Source organism: Grus americana, chromosome 15, assembly GCF_028858705.1.
Source record: "Grus americana isolate bGruAme1 chromosome 15, bGruAme1.mat, whole genome shotgun sequence".
Lineage (NCBI taxonomy): Eukaryota > Metazoa > Chordata > Aves > Gruiformes > Gruidae > Grus > Grus americana.
Window position 1 is genome coordinate 1749133 of NC_072866.1, and position 19696 is coordinate 1768828.

A 19696-nucleotide genomic window follows, 5' to 3' on the forward strand; every position below is an offset into this window, starting at 1 on the left:
GGAGCAGTCCGGTCCCATCCAGCCTCAGAGCAGAAGCCCCGGAGAGGTGCTGGGAAAAGCCTTTTCCCCAGCTGTGCCCGCGTTCCCAGTGCCCAGCACCCGCAGCTGAGCCTGCGGAGACAGAAATAGCCGAGGGAAAAGCTGCCACGGGGAAACAGGAGCAGGCAGGGCAGGCAGCACAGCCCGGGGGGCTGCAGGCGTGCAGGGGGAAGGCGGCTGCGGGAAGTGGGGAGCCCCTAATCCCCCGTGGGGCCGGGCACTGGTGGCAGAGGCATCCATGCCCTCCAGCACCGGCGAGCCCTGGGCCAGCCCCGAGCCCTGTCCCCCAGGGCTAGGCTTCAGCTCCCGCCCTAAACCCCCATAACTGCCCCCAAACCGGGGCGGGGGGTGGGGGGGGAACAGCCCAGGCCCTCAGGGTCTCCTGGCTCAAAGGCAGCCGAGGGAGCGAGGGGTCCTGCTCCCCAAGAGACGTAGGACACCGTGCACAAGTGGAAGGTGTGTAAAAATTTATTTTCATGTAGAGAACAAACCTCCTAAAACGGTATGGCTTTGTCAGGCCTGGAGCGGTGCCGGGAGCGGGGTCAGACCACCGGACGCAGTGGGCTTGGCCCCGGAGAAGGGATACGGAAACACCAGGGATGTGGCCCTAGCAGTGCCGCGAGCCACAGGCCAGCAGCGAGCGTGCTGGCAGCGGGTGCCCGACTGGCAGAGAGGCTCCGGCACAGGCAGGGACCCCGTGTCCAGCCAGTGCTGCGGCCTGGGCACAGGCAGGATGGGTGCAGCACCCTAGGATTGCCCCTGTAAGAGATGCCGGCTGCCGCCCAGCGACTTCTCAACCCCCTTCACCGGCTCCAGGCCGCGATAAAAAGTTTAAATAGACAAATACACAGACAGGCACCTCCAGCTGTACCTCGGTGCTGCCCCACCAGCTGCCTGCAGAGAAACCTACCCTGAGTGTGCTCGGAAAGCCTAGAGCTCGTGTCTCTGAGCCAGGAGCTGCCCCGGGATCCCCCCCACGACGGGCGGGAGCCCAGAGATGGGTGTGAGTTGAGCGCGGGGACCAGCACGGGCTGCCCTGACACTGTGGGACTCGGAGACGTGGATGCTGTGAGACTCTGGCGCCGGCTTTACACCAGACTGAAGTCACGGCAGCTGCCCGGGGGCTTGGGCGCAGGCAGGGGATGGGAGGAAAGAGGTTCCAGTCGTACCAGGAGATGCAGCGCCCGGAGCCTCGTGCTCGGGGACAGCCTCAGTGCAGCCAGGGTCCCGCGGAGGAGACAGCAGCACAAGGGCCATATGCCAGCGTACGGCACGGCATGGCACCAGCTCTGCGATGGCACTGCCAGGAAAGGACTGCAGCCTGCCCCGGGGAGTGCGGCGGGCACCCTACACCCTCGCAGCCCTCCCCAGCTTACCGGGACTCCTGGGGCCCCGAGAATACTGGTGGCCAGAGCAAGGGTGGGGGAACATGGGCCAGGCAGCCAGGCAGGGAAGGAGGGCAGATGGGCCGAGAGCCTGGCACGCTGCAGGACTCTGAGGATTTTTGTGCAGAAACGAGAGAGAGAAGGAGCCTGGGACAAGTGTCCGGCATCGCTCCTTCCCCTCGCAGCCCAGGACTGGGGGCTGCAGCCACAGCATCCCAGCAAGGGCTGGGAGGGACCCCAAAACACAGGGGCTTGGAGGGGGGTAAGTGCCTGGCCCTCCACCGCTGCCTTTCCCAGCGCTGGCAGAGGGAAACAGGGCCTGGGGATGGAGGTGTGCCGGGGGGGGGAAGGGGGCAAGCCATCAGCCCCTTTGACAGCTCTGCTCCGGCTGCCGGAGGCCCCAGGGGCTCCAGGAGTGTTGTGCCCCCCCCCGCCAATTGAGGGCACCAGCACAGCCCCCTGGGGAAGGGATGTGCCTGGCTCAGCAGATACCGAAACACTCATGTTTTGAGCTTAAAAACAAACGTTAAAAAAAAAAAAAGAATAAAAGATGGGGATGATCCTCCACCTGCCGGTGAGGTGGAACACCCAGGCAGAGCTGCCTGGCCCCTGCTGCCATGGCTGGGCAGGAGCCACATGGGCAAGGAGGCTGCAGAGGCCGGCGCGGTTAGGCTGGCCAGTGCCGGGGATCTATCCTGCTGGTGCTGGGAAGTCCGGTTTCACTGGTCCTGCAATCCAGGCTGGGGGGAAAGGAGGATTTCCCACCAGGAACCAGTTTGAGGCAAGGCCCCTCACTGGGGCGTCATTCGGGAGGGGGAGGCTGGTGTCAGAGGGAGGACGGGGTGAAGAGCGACTCTCATTTGTTCTTGGCTAGCACGCGGTACAGCGTGACCCCTACCAGAGCAGTCACCGCGGCCCCCAGAGCCACCCGCAGCCAGAAGGACGCAGCTCCCAGCTCCACGGCGTTCAAGTGCCTGCAAGGAAAGAGAGAAGAGGCCAGTGAGCGAGGTGCACGGAGACGGCCGTCCAAACGCCGAGCTCCCTGGCAGCCCGCAGCGCTTCCCCACAGCGAGCGGGGAGGTTGGGGTGTCCCCGGGGGTGACCACAGCACAGCTCCAGCTGAAGGCAGGGAGCAGCGAGAGGCTCCCCGGCTCCACAAGCCAGAGCACCCACCACCTGGCATCATCGCCATCATCATGCCGAACGATAGCTTCCAGCCCCGCTGGTGGGACAGATGTGATTTTATCCTCCCGTGGTCTGGAAATAGCACACCAACACCTAAATAATTAGTACGAGCAAGGAGGTACGTATCTTCCTTTCTAGGTCAAGCTGCTTTTACAACTCCAAGTGCACTGAGACCCAGAAGCGGATGCCGGCGGAGACGCTGGCACAGCCGGGGACACTGGCCTAAGGGCAGCGAGGGAAGGGGCCCAGTCCTGCCCCAACATACACATTCCCTTCCTAAACACGTGCTGTCCTGCACCAACGTGCTCCTCTCCGAGGAGGAAAGACGTATCAATTATTCATTCTCCACTAAATCAGGGGAGAACAGCCAATCCCTGGCCCTCCATTACGCTGTTATTTATTTATACCACATACCCTAAGATATATTAAGAATATTTAAATTTTAATACTGCAGAGGGGGAAAAAAAAAAGTGTCAGCTCTAAAAATAAAGTTGTTTATTGAAAAGAAGCTAGAGGGAAAACCACTCACTAGTAATCCCATCCTGTCTTCCAACGCACCCACATGTTCTCCCCAGGAGGGCTCTGCCCCCGGCGTTGCGCCGACCCTCAGCTTTCAGCCCCCTCCGCCCCTCGAGCGGTGCGATGCCACACACAGACATGTTGTCCTTCCCAGATGTCCCCTCAGCGGCCGTGACCGGCCTGGCTGCTGCCCTTCGCTGTTGCCCAGCCCCTTTCAGGTGCGGTTCCTTCCCAAGGGAGGCTGTGCGAACAGAGGTCTTGCTTCACTGACCTCTTTTTCAGTCTGATCCACCTCATCGGGAGAAAATAGCTGCCACCCTCCTCTGCAGGTCTCGGCAAACTAGGCTGGCTACTCCCCTTCAGCATTTTTTATCTTAGGCTTCAAAAATAAAAACTCCTGTGGCAAGATCTATCTAATAAATCTGCCAGAGACACAAGGCAGAAGAGAGCCTCCACCCTCTCCCAAGTGGAGAAAGCAGCAGCCTGTTTGCTTCTGTTCCTTGTACGAGCAGATGACACCAAGAGCTAGAGAGAAACCAAACCAAGAGCGATGGCGGGGGAAGCAGGGTTCAGACACACCCCCCCTCCCCAAGCTCTGCTCCCAGTCGACAGTCCCCTCCAAGGGAAGGATACTAACGGGAAGGTGGCGGCGGTCGCCAGCTTGGTGTAGACGGTGGTACCGGGCGGACCCTGGCCGTGGCAGGAGAAGAGGAAGGGAGGTGGGAGACAGTGCTTGTAGCAGAATTCGGTGGGGGAGAGCCCAGGCTGCTGACTCGCTTCTGGTAGGTCTGTCTTGGAGGCCACGAAGACGCAGGGGATCTGGCTGTCCATGTAGTGTTGCTGCAGAGACAGGGAGAAGCCCCAGCGAGGGGTAAACGACCAAGCCCTGGGAGATGTGGGACTGCCACGCAGAGGCTGAAGTCCCGCAGGGGCCCTGCCAGTTACCTTATAAATACTGGCACAGTAGCTGAAGGATCTGGGGTCGCTCAGGTCATAGATGAAGCAGGCAACATCGCAGGCTGCGTCCGACGGTTTCACAAACTTTGTGTCGGTGCTGACCTCATACAGCTGGGGCAGGAGGGGAAAGGACACGTGGCACAGCACCATCTCGAGGAGACGGGCTGTTTCTCACACCAGCGCACAGACTGCGTGCCATTCCCTCCTCTCCCTGACTTACTATAAGGTACTTTTCCTGGCCGTTGACCTGCACCGTGTTGATCGCGTAGACGGACGGCTCTCCCGGGTTCTCCCTCTGGGCCTACCACCGATGAAAACAGCGTTTCAGACAGCAGGGAGTAAGAGCAATGCTTGGGGGAGGGAGAGCATTTCACACCGCCCCAAGCCCCTGTGGCGTAACAACCACTTGAAGGCCGGCCGGAGCCTGACACGAGACGTGGGGCTGTTTGTAACGCGCCGGGAAAACCAGCATCGCCTCAGGGAGACACGGCCACCCGGGAAAGGTACGGCCCCTCCAAATCCTCGGGACAAGCAGAGGGAGCAGGCGTGCTGCCTTAGGCAAAATTAAGGATGCAACAGCTGCATCAACCAGCTCCGCCGGCACGGAGCGGGGTGCGAAGCCCTTTGCCAGGACGCCGAGGCCTGGCCGTGGGCAGGGAGGTGCGGTCACGCAGCAGGTTGCTCAACGGCCTCACGGCTCTGCCTCCTGCTCCGCTGTGGGACGCCCTGCCGCAGCGCAGCCGGAGAGGGGAGCAGCCACTCACCGCGAGGCTCCTGCCGAGGAAGGCCTGCAGGAAGGCGGACTTGCCTGCGCCCCTGGCTCCCAGCACCTTGCAGAGGAAAACGTTTCTCTGGGTCTGGCCTTTCTCCAGGTCAATCCTCTTCTCCCGGGTCACTGGCAGGAGAGAGGCTGGGTGAGCGAGAGGAGGGACACACACTGCGACAGGAGGGGAGGGCACGGCCGTACCTGTCAGGGCTTGTGTCTGGGAGTCTTGCTCCGAGAGGATGGGGTAGCCCAAGTAGCCCAGGCACTCCAGGCAGTGCCGCACATCCAGGTAAGCCATGAGCCTGGAGAGACAGAACGCACCGGGAAGCCGACGAGGTCAGCAAGGGCTAAGCGATGTGACTAAAGGTGGGGAGAGGGACTGAGCTTACGTCCACTGGCAGAGGAATCCATGCAGGGAAAGCAGGCCTTTATCAGTGGTGCATACCGTGTTGTAGAGCTCAGGGCCCCAGGGCACGCAGGGGAAGACGCTGAAGAAGTTCTGCAGCTCTGCAGGGGAGAGGGCTCCGTCCTGGTCCTGCCAAAACAAAGGGCAGTCAGCAGCTGAGGTGGAACACAGCCTCTGCACGCACTGGCAGCTTTCTGCAGCCACACCAAGGATTGTTGGGGTCCAGAGAGGGTCCCCGGCACACAAGCCACCCTGCTCGCTGCTGCAGAATGACACGGAGATGCTCTCAATGGCGGAAATCAATCGCAAGCAAGGCCAGAGCTGCGTGAGCGTGCAGAGAGCCTGCGCCCCAGGGATTCCCATCACTGCACAAGAGACGGGCCAATTCTGCTTTGCTGGAACCAGTGCCAGCCCTGCTACTGGGCAGGACCTGCCCACACTCACCCTGCAAGCCCTGAGCTTCCCTGGGGCCAGCCACCACGCAGCAGCCTGCATCACTCCAGCCTGGCCTTCCATGCTGCTGGGTAACTAACCCAAGGTCTGTGTGTGGCCGCCGGGCCAGTGGCCACCAGCTAACCACACATTAAGTCAGCATTTTCAGGCTGGTGGGCCACCCCAAAGAGGATCTGCCGGCAGGGAGATGCATTGACTCTGTGCTGGAATTCCCCGTGGCCACAGAGCTGTGGTACCCCACTCCAACAGCTGAATAACTACTCCTAGCAGGTGCACGCAGATCCAACACCCCCCTTCTCTCTACTCTCCAAAGAGCACGGCACAGATCAGCTGCTTTCCCTCCCCCTCTCCAGCCTGGCACCCCCTCCACAGGGCTGGCAGCCGTGCGGATGCTTGTGCTTGGTGCGTGGCTGCAGGCCAGCAGCTGTGCCCGCTTTCCCTGCCACCCCGCATGCTGCAGCCAGGCTACTCCAGCTCCATCTTAACTCAGAGCCATCCCCTGAAGGCCCAAACTTTACCGGCTGCCCTTTGCTCAAGGGTAGTGACCACAACCCCACACCCTTGACGTGCCATCAGACTACCTACAGCTCGCTGTGACCACCTCCTGCTCCCAAAGCCTCAGCCAGAAGCTGTGAAGGGAGCGCAGCGGCAGAGGAAAGCCCTTCGCTCTCGCCACGTCTGCTCCCTGGAACAGAGGGGTGGACGGGCAAGCAGCTACGCCCCAGCCTGCAGGCCCAGCAGAGAGCGTCCCCTCCCCTCCACGCTGCCCACCTTGTCATGCTTCTCAAACAGCCGCTGCAGGAACTGGTAGCCTAAGTGGTTGAGCTCTGTGGAGCAGCCGGGGGGCAGGCGGAACCTGCCAGGAGAGACCCAAGTGAGCAGCTCCAACGCCTCCTCGAGCCCTGAATGAAGGGCAGCACGCGAGCGGGTCCTCGGCTGAGCCAGATCTCACCCAGAGCACACAGCTCCCCACTCCCTCCCTGCCCACAGCCAGCGGTTGTCTCCAGGCCTGGCTCTTCCCTGACACAGCCCCTCGCTTTGGGGAGAAGGCCTCGAGGGTGCGCAGTGGCCTCTCCTCGGCACCTCCACACTGCCCAAGCAGCCAGGGAGACGATGCAGCCCTCGCTCTGCCTCGTGCCCAGGGCTTCAGTAGGGCACGGCACTCCCCTCGGGGTGCTTTCCACCAGCACGGGCCCTGTCGCCTCTCCGCGCAGCCTGCTGTGTGGGGAGAGGATGAGGCAGCTCACAAGCCAAACCCTTTCATTACTGCCAGATCACCACCTCCGGGGTGGCAGGGAGCAGAGGAGAGACAGCAGCTGCAGAATCAGCCGGGAGGGCTGTGCTGACAGCTCGCTGCTCCCAACAGCCGTTCTGCCTCAGCTCAGGCAGAGACAGAACAGCCTTCAAAAGCCCCTTGCTGATGTCAAGGGAAGTCAGGGACAGACCTTCGTTCCCCACCTCATTGCCCGCCTACATCAGAGCCAGTAGCACAGGCGGATTCAGCCGGGCAGGCCCCAGAGTGCAGAAAGGAGCCAATAAAGGTGCTGGAGAGCCCAAGTGCTCCCATGTGACATCACCACAGGGACGTCACACCCTGCCCACCCCGCTCCATGGCAGGATACGCACTGTGGGTAGAGATAGTCATCCGTCAGCTCCAGCTCGTCATCGTAACCAAAGCGGCGAAGGATGGTCCAGGTGGTTTCGTGCCGGCCTCTCTGGATGAAGAGGGTGTTGAGGAAGAGGAAGCCTGCAGGAGAGATCAGCCAACTCAGACACAGTGGAGCCAGCTGAGCACTCATCCTCAGGGATCCACTCCTCAGGATCATGCTTTCCCTGGGAATACAGGCTGCTTGGACAGAGAGCTCTAGTAGCCAGAGCAGGCTCAAGCTTGCTTTGACAAGAGGGACTAGTTAGGCTTGGAAGGAGAGCCAGGAGGCTCAGCCCAAGGACAGGGCCCCTCATAATGTGCTGAAGGAGATGGGTCGCTCCTGGGCTGTTACCGTTCAACGTCAGGCCGTTGTCCTGCACCCCGTCTGTGGTGTTCTTCCACACAACCATCTTCACATCCTCCAGGGCCTGGGGAGCCAGTGGGTTTCCAAAACAGGACTTCTACCTCCCAAGAGAAAGAAGATCATCATCAGCAAAGCACAGACAGCACAACCCTCGGTCTCAGCAGCATCCCTCTCCCCTGGCAAGCAGATGGTGTTTCTAGGAGAGAAAACCCACCCAGCTCAGGGATTACTGCCTTAGACCCTGACCAAACAGCTGTTCCTCCCATCCCAGTAACGCATGACTCAACATTTCCAGAGCCCCCAGCTCTTCCCACTGCAGAGCAAACTCAACCCAAGCTTAAGTGAAGATGGAAGACCTATGGATCCCCACGTGCTCAGAGATGCACCCTATGGAGCTTTAGCTGTGCAACAGCAGAAGTACTGAGTGCAGCAGAACGGCTGTGTCAGGAGAGGGGCAGCCTTTCTGCCCGGTACTGGAGAAGGAAAGGGGACCCCAGGGACTGGGGAATACCGCAGCCTCCACAAGGGACTAGGGAACACCTCAGCTCCACAGCCAGCCCTACCTGGAAGTAGTTGAGTTCATCATCACTCAGGATCTGGTTATTATCCTGGTCCGAGAGGTTGAAAATCCGGGTCAGTGCTCGTGCACACGCAGGTTTCAGCTGCAAGGGACCAACCATGGTGACGAAAACACGGCAGTGCCTTCAGCCTGCCTCCTGAAACCCCATCCATGTGCAGAGGGGTTCCCTTCCTGCACTGGCTGGGAGCACGGTCCAGCTAGGCCAGCACCACAGGCACCTAGGAGCTAGGACTCAGAAGTAGGACAGCCCGCGGGGAAGGTTTCTCCTTGATCCTTCCCACCATGGCTAACACATGGTCTGGAGCACGAGGGCTTCCACCCCAAGATGCCTCCAGTCCTTGCAGAGCTCTCTGGCCTGGATATACTCAGCTAGCTGTGCTGAGAACAGGAGACGGGCACGTTCCCCTCTGTCGGTACCGCTTTCCCCTTGTTCTGGCTGCCTCTGCCCAAACTCATCACCCTCCTACCCAGGGGCGAAAGCACAGCAACACACCAGAGCGCTGCGATGGGAAGGGGAGTCCTACCTGCTTCTCCTCTGGGTCATAGAGGGGGGCAGTGGGGTGCAGCACAGCTTTCTGGGCATAGTAGAAGAGCTCAGAGATGTTCTTGAGGTTCTTGGCAGAGCACTAGGGATTCAAAGGAAGAGACAGCCCTGTGAGCAGGGACAGGCGATGGGCTGGTAACAAGGGGCAGGAGGAGGATGACACGAGCTCCCCGAGCCAGACAAGTTGTGCATCAAAGCACAGAGCAATATCTGTCCGCTGTTAAGAAAAAAACCAAAAAGCGAAATCTCCTGCTCAGACTGCATCTTTGCTACACTGGTTCCACAGCCCCAGAGCCAGTGGGGGCCGCATGTAGCTCCAACACCAATTACAGCTGGAGAGATGGAGTGGGCAGGCACCAAAACCCACTCCCTGCAAGGGAGGCAAAGGACACAAAGCCTAAAAAACACAAGCCCTCGAGACGGGGGTACTTCTGCAGAGCAACGCTAGCAGGGCAGGTCTCCACAAGCAGGAAGGCTCCCTGACTCATGCCAGACAAGTGCTCCTACCCCTCAGGAAGGCTTTGCAGAAACCCTCCGGTTCCCTCACCTCCACACAGGTCTCGATCTCTGAGAACTGGTTCATGATGGGCAGGATGACATCCATGGAGCTGCCCACCTGCAGGTCAGACTTGTTTCCCACTAAAATAATGGGGATCCTGAGGAAGAAAGACAGAGCATCAGAAAGCACGAGCGAGGCCACCCCTCTCTCGGCCTCAGCGCTGCCCCAGCCATGCGTGCTCCCAGGGAGCAGGACGAGGAGCCCCCCCGACCCTCCTCTGCAAGGTCCACAGCAGCTTTCCTGCCTCCCACGGCTGGGAGCATCCATCTGGAGAAACAGACGGCCTGATCCCGCTTATGCTTTCACCCAGCAACAATATGTTCAGGAGCCTTTAATCCAGCACAGCAGCCTTCTGCCTAAGCAATCCACACACAGACTGTGGCTTCTGTGCTCCCGTACTCCCTTGGAAGCCTCCTCTCCCTGCCTGGCTGCGAAGAGATCAAGGGGGGAAGGAACCCTCTCCTGTAGCCCTCTGCCTCAGCTAGATTGGTGAGGGGGGAAAAAAACCCCCACGTCCTTCTACTAGAAGCGGTCTGGCCACAAACCGCAAAGCTGGTTTGATCTGAGTAGCCTCTGCACGACACAAAGGCCATGGTGACCCTGCAGCCTCTAGAATTTCCTGATTCTGCACCTGCGGACCACGCCACACACGGTACCTGGCGCCCTTTTCGACTCCCCCGTTCACCATGGGGATCCACTTTGTGCGAATCTGAAAGGCGAGCAGAGGGAAAGTCCTGTCAGTGCAGCCTGGGAAGGGAGAGGCAGCCCCCAGCACAGGCGCCGCAGCAGTCAGCAGGGCCCTGCAGCCATCTGCTCCCCGGCATTCCCCCGCACCAGCCGGCAGCGCAGCCCCAGGGATGCTGGATGCCAGCAGAAGGATCCGACAAGCCTGTTGCCTTCCCCCCGCCCAGCGCACGAGGACAACAGCCAACGTGGGAGTAAGCTGGGGCTGTGCTCAGCCTGCCTCTGCTTGCAGGGGTCTCAAAGCCCAAATCCCCCAGAGGGCTGGAGGGCAGCAGTACCCGCCCACGCAAAAAAGCCGGGGCATGGAAGGACCCGGCGCTGGGAACCCCCTTCCCCTCTGGCACTGCTGCCGGAGCGGGGCCGCTCAGGGCTCTGGCGGGGGACTTGTTACCTTCTCGATTGTGGCCTCCTTGGTGACATCGTACACCATGCAGACCACGTTGGCCTACAAGAGAAAGAAGGGGCAGAGGGTGGTGAGCGAGGGTCCCTGCAGCATGCTCACCGCAGCGGGGCGGCTGGCTGAGCCCGAGGCACGGTCCGGCCCCACACGCTGCTGGCACGCTCGCACTGAAACCCAGCAGCGGTGGTTGAGCGCGCGTGAGCGTGCACGCACACACGTAGCCCTCCGACAGCAGGGACTCGCCCGCTGTCAACATGAGCTTTACAACGGGCTGCTCAGAGCACAGAGTCGCTCGTCTGCTTCAGGGAGCTGCCGTGAGCGCATCTGCCTGCACGCCTGACGCCCGGCTCCAGTTCCCTGCTCCCACGCCTCACTGTCCCCCTGCAACAGCTCTGCCTGTGCCCCGTGCTGGGCCAACAGCCGCTGCCCTCCTCCCCTCCCCGACCCCGCGCAGACAGCGCTGACACCAATGCTTTCTTTGAAGCAGACAGGAGGGATCACTGGCCCTTTCAGGGGAGAGTTTAGTGCTAATCCCGAGGACACACAAGGGTTTAGGCAGGATTTCCTGGAGCCATTTTAAGCCTCTGTATACTTTTGCTGTCTGGGTGGAGGGAGCAGGAACCCCGTGCCCATCAGCCCACCTCCTTGGCCGTTAGCCACCGAGGTGGAGAGATTAAATAGCTTTGCTCATGCGAGACGCACAGGGGAGAGTGTTTTATTATCCATAATCAAGATGTCCTCCTCTGTGCAGAGCCGAGGATAATCCTGGGTCGGAGAAGAGCAGCTGGGCCCAGCCCAGCCCAGCCAGCCAGCTGGATTATTTCCCCATAGCTGCCCTGAGGGACGTGGGAGCCCTTATCCCTCCCTGCCCAGCACTCCCTGGGGCTCCAGCTCCCAAACCAACTCCTCTGGGCCACTACTTCATCAGGCAGCCACAGGGACCTAACGTAGGGAGCAGGGAAGTCTCGCCCAAGCTCGATAACTGCTTCTCCCCTCTTCTAGGTCCATTAGGAACATCCCGAGGCTAAGAGCACTTCATCTGCTCAGCAGCCTCTTCCAGCTCCTGGTGGGCAGCGAGCTGCCACCCCACCGCTCTCCTTCTGGAGGCTCCCTGGAGGGCTAGGACAAGCCACAACAGCTTACAAGACAGAGAATGATTAAACAAACGTCTAAACAAACTGATAGTGTTAATCCACAGATAACCGACTGTCTGTGCATCTCCGGGTGGCTAACGGGGAGAGCAAGCAGCCGCACGTCACTGGCAGGCTGCAGGGCTATGGGAAGGGCAGGTTACTGTCCCACAACGCCCCGGCACAGCTCCGCTCACCTTAGCGATCTCCTCCTGCAGCTCATCCTCTGTCTGCTCTGACTCTGGAAGGGGAAGAGACCTGTCACCAACCGCCCACAGCAGCAGGGACCCCTTCCCACGCCCCTCAGCTGAGCAGAGAAGGGGAGAAGCGTGGCTGGCAGGGAGCGAGGAGGGCCAGGACCCTACCTGAGTAATCCACTATGTGTGTGGGGACCTTCTCGGGGGTGACATCAGCTGGGATTGTGATCTCCTCCGCACGAGGGGGCACCTGCAAAGCCAGCAGACTCCTTTCCAGCCAGCCGTACCGAACGCACCGAGGATGAGTGACAAGGGATTTCAGATCCCAATGTCGCTGCTGCCCAGCACCCTCCCTGCCAGGGTGGGATGAGCTCCAAACCGTGGGTCGCTCTTGGCCCACCAGGCTGCAGCTGCAGCTTGGCTCACTACATCCAGCCCTCGCGCAGCCAGCGTCCCTGCCATGAAACCTCTAACTGCCTCCCAGTCCCGAGCCCTCCCTCCTGACAGCACCGAGTCCTGCTACGGAAGCCAGCTTTCAGACAAGTCAGCGCTGCTTCCCCCGCTGCAGCTCCAGAGATAAGCCCTCAGCACTCCCCCAGCTCTCCGGCCTGACCTCTTGGCAGCCAGGAGAAGTGCTAAGCTGATTGTCCAGGCTTTGCTGCGAAAGCACGGTAAGATGCGCAGAGCCGGTCCTCCCCCGAGCCCCTGGAGCCGATGCTTCACGGTGCAAACATCGCAGAGGGCACCATCTGCTCATGGGCAGCGGAAAAAGCCACCTGATAGCCAGACCAATCCTGTTTCCCCATCTGAACTGCGATGGGTCAGCGGCTCAGCGTGCCAGGCCTGTCTCCAGAGAAGGGCAGAGAATGTAGCTCAGCCCCTTCCAAGGGCTTTGTGCTGATACCGCTGCAGTGAGGTCACAGCTGGGGAGCAAACGGCCCCGCCACAGAGAGCAAGGCTGGGACCCATGGCCTGCTGCACTGGTGGACGCAGAGACCCCCAGCAGCAGCGGGGAGCAGCGCCCCAGGAGGTACCTACAGCCCTCCCGGGGGCAGACAGGGCCCCAAGTCCAGGATTAGAGCACAAACGGGAAAAAGCACCGTTTCAGCTAGAGCTCCATGCGGTCCTGTCCTCACAGGCTTAAGCTCACCCAACCCAGCCCTGCTGCTGCCACCGGTCCCCCAGGGAGCTGCACACACCCCCCAGACACCCCCCCCTCGGGACAGAGCTGTCACACCGCTGCCTCGCAGGGCACCCAGCGAGGACACCCCGGGGCGTCCCCCCCACCCCGCTCACCTCTTCAGGAAACTCCTCGCCCACCAGAGCCATGATCAGAGATGTCTTCCCCACCTGGGCTAGGAAAGAAAGGAAACACGTTGGCACCGGCCCGGCAGAGCCTGAGCGGGACGCAGGCCGGGGACAGCGGCAGGCAACAGCCAGGACCGGAGCCAGCGGCCGGCGTCGATCCCACCCGCGGGGCCCGGGGCGGCTCGGTCCGCGGGTGAAGGGGACGCCGGTGCCCTTGCCCGACGGAAGACCTCAGGGCCGGTAAATCCGTACAGCACTTCAGCACGCCTCGCCCGCCACCAGCAGCCCGGGGCTGCTGGAAGGACCCACGGGAAGGGACCCGCGGGAAGGGACCGCCAGGAACGGGAGCCCGCGGGGCTGGAAACGGCGGCCGGCGGGCAGCGCTCCCGGCGGCAGCTCCCCGACACCAGGGCCGTCACGGTGGGGGGGCACGCACCTCCCGCCCCGCCAGCCCCCCCTTCCCCTCCCCCGGGGGCCGGGACCACGGGTAGGCCCGGCCGCTCCCCCCAGCCTCCCCCGCAGGCGAGGCCCTCCCGGTACCGGGCGGCACCCCATGGGCCCCACGCGTCCCGGAGGGCCCCGGGAACCCACCCGCGGCGTGCCCCGCCACCCGCCTTACCCTCTCCCAGCAGGAGGATGCGCACGTCCCGCTTCATGGCGGCACCGCCGCCGCTCCCGGGGCCGCCGCGTCCCGGCCCGGCCTCCCCCCCACTTCCGGCTACACCAGCGAGCGGCGGCGCAGAGCGGCACGGGCAGAGGCGCGCCCCCTGGCGGGCGGAGGCCAAACCTCGTGGTTTCAGCTTTCCATCTTTTATTAACAAAACCAAACCAAAACCCACAAAACGGCAAATGGGGCCGTAAAACACATCGCGCAACCGCCCGGGCCCGGCCTGCGGGCCCGCCGCCGCGTCCGGCCCCAGTAACCCGCGGGTGGGAGGGGGGGGGGCTGGGGCCTGGTTGGGGCCTAAGCCGGGGCCTCGCCCAGGAGCCGAAGCCTGGCGAAGGGCGGGGAGGCCGGGCCCGGGGGATGCCAGCCTTCCTCCCGCGCTAGAGATACAGCGCTGGTCCCGAGGCCTCCCGGCTCAGGCGCCCGTGAGCTCCCAGACAAAGACAGCGCTGTGGGAGGCCGTGAGGAGGCGGCGGCCGGAGGGGGCAAAGCGGCAGAGGTGGACAGTGTCGTCATGGCCGGCGTAGTCCTGTGCGGCCCCGGCTGGGCAGTGCAGCAGCCTCAGGAGCCGTTCTGTAGGGAAAGGAGGGGGCTCAGTGCTGGGGCAAGGAGGCTCCGTCGCCACGGGACTTGTCCCTGGCAGGAGCACCGTTCCCGGTCACCCCCCGGGCCCTCTCCCCCCTGCCAAGCTGCAACTTCATAAGCTGAGCGACAGCTTCTTGCAGGAGCAAGTGGGCAGTTAACAGCTGGTAACGGGGAAGAGAGCACGACAGGGCAGCTCCATGCTGCGTGTCAGACTGTCACACTGCAGTAACGGATGCGGCAGCACGCATTAGTGCGGCTCTGCTGTCTCACACCCCCCAAAGCACCTGGTCCTGGGCTCAGCAGGTACCCTGCAGTTCTGGGGCAGGTATGGAGCTCACCCTGCTCTCAGGAGCCGCTGTCAGAGCAGGATGGACATAAGTGTTGCCTCCCCAGGCAGATACTAACAGCTAGAGGAGCAAGGTGCCCTTGCCAGGAGAAGGGTGCCGACCGTCCCTGTGCTGGGGGAAGGTCCCTTCTGCCTCCCAAGCTGCAGCTCACACAGCCACAGAGACGAAGACAGCCCGTAACCCCAAGCAGTCATTCGAGTGCTCATTGACAAACAGAATTGTGCTCATGCATCTCATTTCCGACCTCTGAGTCTCCCAGAGCTTTCTCCTTGCCTGACACCCTGCCTGAGAACTGGGACCGATGGCAACCTGGGGACAAGGGAGCCTGGGCAGCAGAGCCCACAGCACCCTCCAGTACTCACCGTCGAAGCCGACGGCCACGAAGCGTGCTGCAGGAGACAGGCTGAGCGATGTGGCAAAGTACGGCAAAGAGATCTTCTCAACTACCTGTGCTCCAGCAAGAGAAACACACCAACAACATGAGAAGGTGGGAGACCAGGGCTGCTGCAGTGGCAGTCGGTAGGAGGGTAAAGGGCTCCTCTCAAAGGGGAGCCTGACAGATGCATAGCACCTCTCCGAGCTCAGAAACTTGCCAAAGGCATCGACTCTCCAGAGGAAACTTGACTCAAGAATTAAGAGACTGTTAGTGCTCCTAAAGCAAGCACCTTGCCCTCCCATCAGTCGGATGGGAAGGCAGCAGGGCAGCAGCAGGGAGTGGCAGCCCGCCCAGACGCAGCCCGAGGCAGGGGCAGGGCCCTGCCGCTCGCCTGGAGTTTCTGAGATGAAAAGCTTGTTGCCCTGAGCAGCCACTTGCCCAAACCCACCCCAGGCCTTCAAGCCTTGGCTTTACACACAGGCCAGCACTGCCTCCCCCCACCACACCTCACTCGACGTGGCTGCGGCTCCGCAGTGGCAGAGGAGTGCCTGTGCCACCCCGGCAGGGCACAAGTACTTGTGGTACCTGTTTCTTACGCAGATTGTAAAATAAAGCTTCCTTCTGCATCCCAAAGCCGACGTAGACCAGGGTACCGGGTTCCCAAGGGCAGAACATGGCCAGGCTGGGCGGGAGGCTGCCGAGACCCTGGTGAGGGAAACCCAAGGGAACAAAATTGAGGCTAGCTTCTCCAGCCTGACCCAGCACAGCAGGGGACAAAAGGAGAGCACAGAGGGACACCAGCCCATGGGCTGCAGGTGTCTGAGCAGCGGGAGATGAGCGTGATGGAGGCTGTTTCCTCCCTCTTGCCATCTCAGATGTGCTCATGGCAAAGCAAGGAGTAACCACGCACTGCCATGGAAACCTGAAGTAAATTGTTTACTGTCATAGGAACGGGACATATGAGGGTCCAACAGGTTGAATTTCTGTTAAGGCATTATTGCTACGTGGGCTTGAAGGTGGGATTGGGTTATGGATTGGTTTAACACAGGAAAATAGAGCCCAGAAAAATAGATATTTAGTAGTGGATGCAAGATCAGCCCTTTCTATGTTCACTGTGGGGAGAGCTGTTGTGAGTTTCCTTCACAGAGAGGAAATCCATCATTGTGGAAACAAACTGAAGAACCACTGACAGAACCCAATTGCGCTTGGTCCTGAGAGTGGCAGGCTGAAGAACCACCACTTGCTCCCCAAAAGACCCAGCTCCCTCCCACGCCAATGTCCCGTGCTCTGGGGACCAGCTCCACGTCCTGCCCGATACAGACCCCCCCCTCCCTTTCCAGCAGGCATCCTGCTCCCCAAATCCCACACCTGGGGGGGAGCCCAAGCGTTCTGCAAAGCATCACAGACACACAGGGCTAGAGTACCTGGCTCTATGAACCCATCACCGGGCTCCTGGCTCTGAATATTCATGCTCTTTGGGAATGTCAAAGTTAGCAGCACGCTGATAATTAGGTCTCTCTCCTGCACACTGCGCTCGCTGCTGCCTGTGCTCTGTTTTGCGTAGCACAGGGGCGTCAGCTCTTTGCAGATGCAGTTTTGTGACTCCTCACGCTTACAAAGTCACTGCTACAATCCCCGCTGCCTTTTGACACGCAAGAAGGTGCATTAACAAGATACTCTACGAGCAGCAGAACTAATGAAGATGGCTTTCCTAAGCACAGGTTCTTTTTTAGCCCCATCCCGCTCAGAACCTTGATGCATCCCTCCTCCAGCATTGGCTGCTGCCGAGACCCACAGCAGGAGCAGGCAGGGGCTGCCACACTCACCTCAGGGCCGGCAGGAGCTGGGAAGCTGAGCCAGTCGAGGAGCTCGCACTTATCCTTCAGCCAGTCGGAGGCCCAGACGCTGACCCGCCGGTCCGAGCTGGTGGCCAGCCAGAGCTCGCCTCCTTCCACCCCAAAGTCGCGGTACTACAGGAGAGAAAAGCGATGCTGTGATTCCGGTAGTGCAGAAGCTTTAAAGAAAGCTGCCACTAGAGCTAGCGTGGGGCAGGAGCTCGTGGGAACACAGGGAACACAGGCCTCGTGCCGTAAGGGGATCAACACCGTGATTAACGTCCATTGGGGCAGTGCTTAAAGTCACTTAGAATAAAATAGGACAAGGAAGTCGTGGTGCCGGAACCGGCGTCACGCTCTGGGCTGAAAGCCCCGGCAGAAGAACCTGCTGGAGGAGGGGTTGAACGACATGGATCTCTTCCCCAGGAGGGATCTGCACATCTCCTAGCAGAGTGGTTGCCAATACCGTGTGTCCCCTAACAACGTCCTTCACCTAAAACCGAGGAGGATCTCCTAAGCCTATCGTTACCAGGGAACACAGCCTTGCAGCATGGGTGATTTTAAAGCCTGAGAACTTAGGCAAAATTACTCTCATTTCTGCTGTGCACAGGAAAAAGACTCTCTGTGAAGAGAAGGACAGAGGAGATGCTAAAACCATCACACTGCTGCACAGCCAAGTCTTCCTAGCTCCATGGAGGAACTGTACAAAGAGCCAGCTACACACAGGAGGCCAGGCTGCCAGGAGCGAAGCGGGGAAAACACGCCGAGCCCCTTCTCGGGGGCGCAGAGGCTGAAAGCTCACAGCCCGGGCTGCTCTCCCAGAGCCTGTGGCACAGACACACATCACATCTGCGTGCAGCGTGTCTACAACAGCCACCAAAGGTCTCCTCTGCCTGCAGGCACGGCCTCACTCGGGATTGCACCTGCAACGTGTGTGGCTTTACCCCACTGGATATATCCCTAGAAAAAACCTGAGCAGAAGTTACTGGAGGGGAAGGGTGGCCAGAAGAGGAAAAGCGAGGGACAAACAAAACAAACTCGTTGACCAACCCGGCCACACTGCTGCTGCTTCCCACAGCCGTGCAGTGACTCACGGGGAACTCGCTCCTGCACAGCGCCGGGGCAGAGGGTGAGGGCTCACCTGCTTCCTGGTGCATTGGAGGACAGTGATGGGGGAGCCTTTGTGGTCAGCAAGGACACGGATGGTCATCCCGGTGCGAGGGCTGCTCACAGCCACGAGCCCGTCCTTGCCCCCCGATAGGATCATTTCTCCTGCGGGCAGAGGAAAGAAGAGAACGGAAAACTTCTTGTAGGAGAAGAAAAAGCCCATAGGAGAAAGGTCTAAGATCGTGGGATCCTGGTATCCCAAAACACCATGAAAGGTTGGGAACATCTGAGTCAAGGGCAGGGTAAGATGAGACATCTTGGAGACACCCACTAAAACACCACAGTGAAGAAGAGCCACTGCAGATAGTAAGCAGAAGGACACAAAGGAATGCTTCTTGTACCCAGACCCCTTCGCTATACCATTGCCAATACACCTCCCGTGCCCCGTTTACCACATGCTCAGCTGGCAGAGCTACCAGAAGCCATTGACAGAAGCTCTCCAGCTCTCCCTGGCCCCAGGTATTTGGGCAGATCACCAGTACGCAGAGCGGCTGGAGGTCATGGTAACCCAACACAACAAAGCCACGCTCCGCGAGGCAACATCTCCCCACTGTTCTGACAGGCAGCCTCACCGTCTGTGGAGTAGGCAATTGCTGTCAGTGCCACGGCATGGGGGTGCATTTTCAGCTCCATCTCTGTCCTGGAAACGCTGAACACGCGCATGGTGCCATCACTGTACCCTGCCACTACGTGCTGACTCTCAGCTCCCCACGCAACGACGGGACGAGGTTTCCAGGCCAGGCACTGGCAGCTCTGCGAAGGAACCAGGGCAGAGACCCGATGACACAGTGAAGACAGCGGGACTGTGCAATCAAGTGTACTAAAAGCCCCTTCTGCAAGTATTTCTCCAGCTCTACTCTGCTCTGCGAGGACACAGCAGTCCTTGCAATCCCAAGCAGCACACTGTGCCCTCTGCCAAGAGGAAACCATTGATGTACCACCAACAATTACCTGGTTCAGCACCTGGAACTGTACCACCAGCTCCATGCTGCCCAGAGACCAAATCCTCACGCTGCCGTCTTCCCCGCACGTTACGCAGTGAGTCTCATCAGGACTGAAGCACACTTCGGTCACCTGCAGGGAGAACGGAGATGAGGAGCAGGGGCTCTACAAATGCTGCAGCCTAGAGGACATCAGCTCCTCTGCCCTCTCATCCGAGACACCAGACAAGAAGCTCCAGACATAAAAGAAGGTGGGGTGCTTTGGTTTTGTCCTTAAATCTTGGGCTGACAACTAGGCTTGTAATGGAAACTAGTAAACCTAACCCCAAAGGTAGGACCAGGCACTATGCAACGGAGGTGCAAGTAAAATATCTTCTCTTCTACCATTTGAAAACTTTTTTCAGTAGCATAAAGATACCCCAAAGCAACAGAAAAGTCATTCTTCACCTGTTTGAGTTTTTTAATGTTTTAGGCAAAGAAAACATTATCCAATATGGATGTCCAGCTAGCAAGGGGAAGGCAGGCAGAAGTCGCAGCACTCGGGAACGATGCCCGAGTGATTGCAAACCGCGTTCTTCTGCTCCAGTGGAAAGG

The 19696-nt window shown here is 60.2% G+C and overlaps 2 protein-coding genes across 7 annotated transcripts in view; both read right to left on the reverse strand.

Moving 5' to 3' along the window:
* Window positions 1-491: 491 nt before the first annotated feature.
* RHOT2 (ras homolog family member T2) lies at window positions 492-13905 on the reverse strand. 2 transcript variants are annotated; one of them, XM_054843530.1, is made up of 19 exons: window positions 13804-13905; window positions 13173-13231; window positions 12045-12126; window positions 11877-11920; window positions 10541-10594; window positions 10062-10114; window positions 9394-9502; window positions 8827-8928; window positions 8286-8384; window positions 7711-7819; window positions 7337-7457; window positions 6482-6566; window positions 5241-5386; window positions 5053-5153; window positions 4850-4980; window positions 4306-4386; window positions 4074-4196; window positions 3766-3968; window positions 492-2398 (listed from the first exon to the last, which is right to left on the reverse strand). In XM_054843530.1, exons 1-19 carry the CDS (start codon window positions 13838-13840, stop codon window positions 2281-2283), a joined length of 1857 nt encoding a protein of 618 aa, XP_054699505.1. In that variant the 5' UTR covers window positions 13841-13905; the 3' UTR covers window positions 492-2280. The 2 variants fall into 2 exon arrangements, with proteins under 2 accessions (XP_054699505.1, XP_054699504.1); XM_054843529.1 differs by having other exon boundaries at window positions 13173-13226; window positions 13804-13886.
* Window positions 13906-13995: 90 nt separating this feature from the next.
* WDR90 (WD repeat domain 90) overlaps window positions 13996-19696 on the reverse strand; it is a 30948-nt gene continuing 25247 nt past the window's right edge. For all 5 annotated transcript variants that reach the window (XM_054843501.1, XM_054843499.1, XM_054843497.1 and 2 more), the window contains 7 exons: window positions 19113-19235; window positions 18734-18914; window positions 18136-18266; window positions 16986-17129; window positions 15745-15864; window positions 15146-15230; window positions 13996-14424 (listed from right to left, as the gene is read on the reverse strand). In XM_054843501.1, coding sequence (XP_054699476.1) covers window positions 14267-14424; window positions 15146-15230; window positions 15745-15864; window positions 16986-17129; window positions 18136-18266; window positions 18734-18914; window positions 19113-19235 — 942 coding nt within the window. In that variant the 3' untranslated portion in view covers window positions 13996-14266. The remainder of the gene's footprint in view (window positions 14425-15145; window positions 15231-15744; window positions 15865-16985; window positions 17130-18135; window positions 18267-18733; window positions 18915-19112; window positions 19236-19696) is intronic.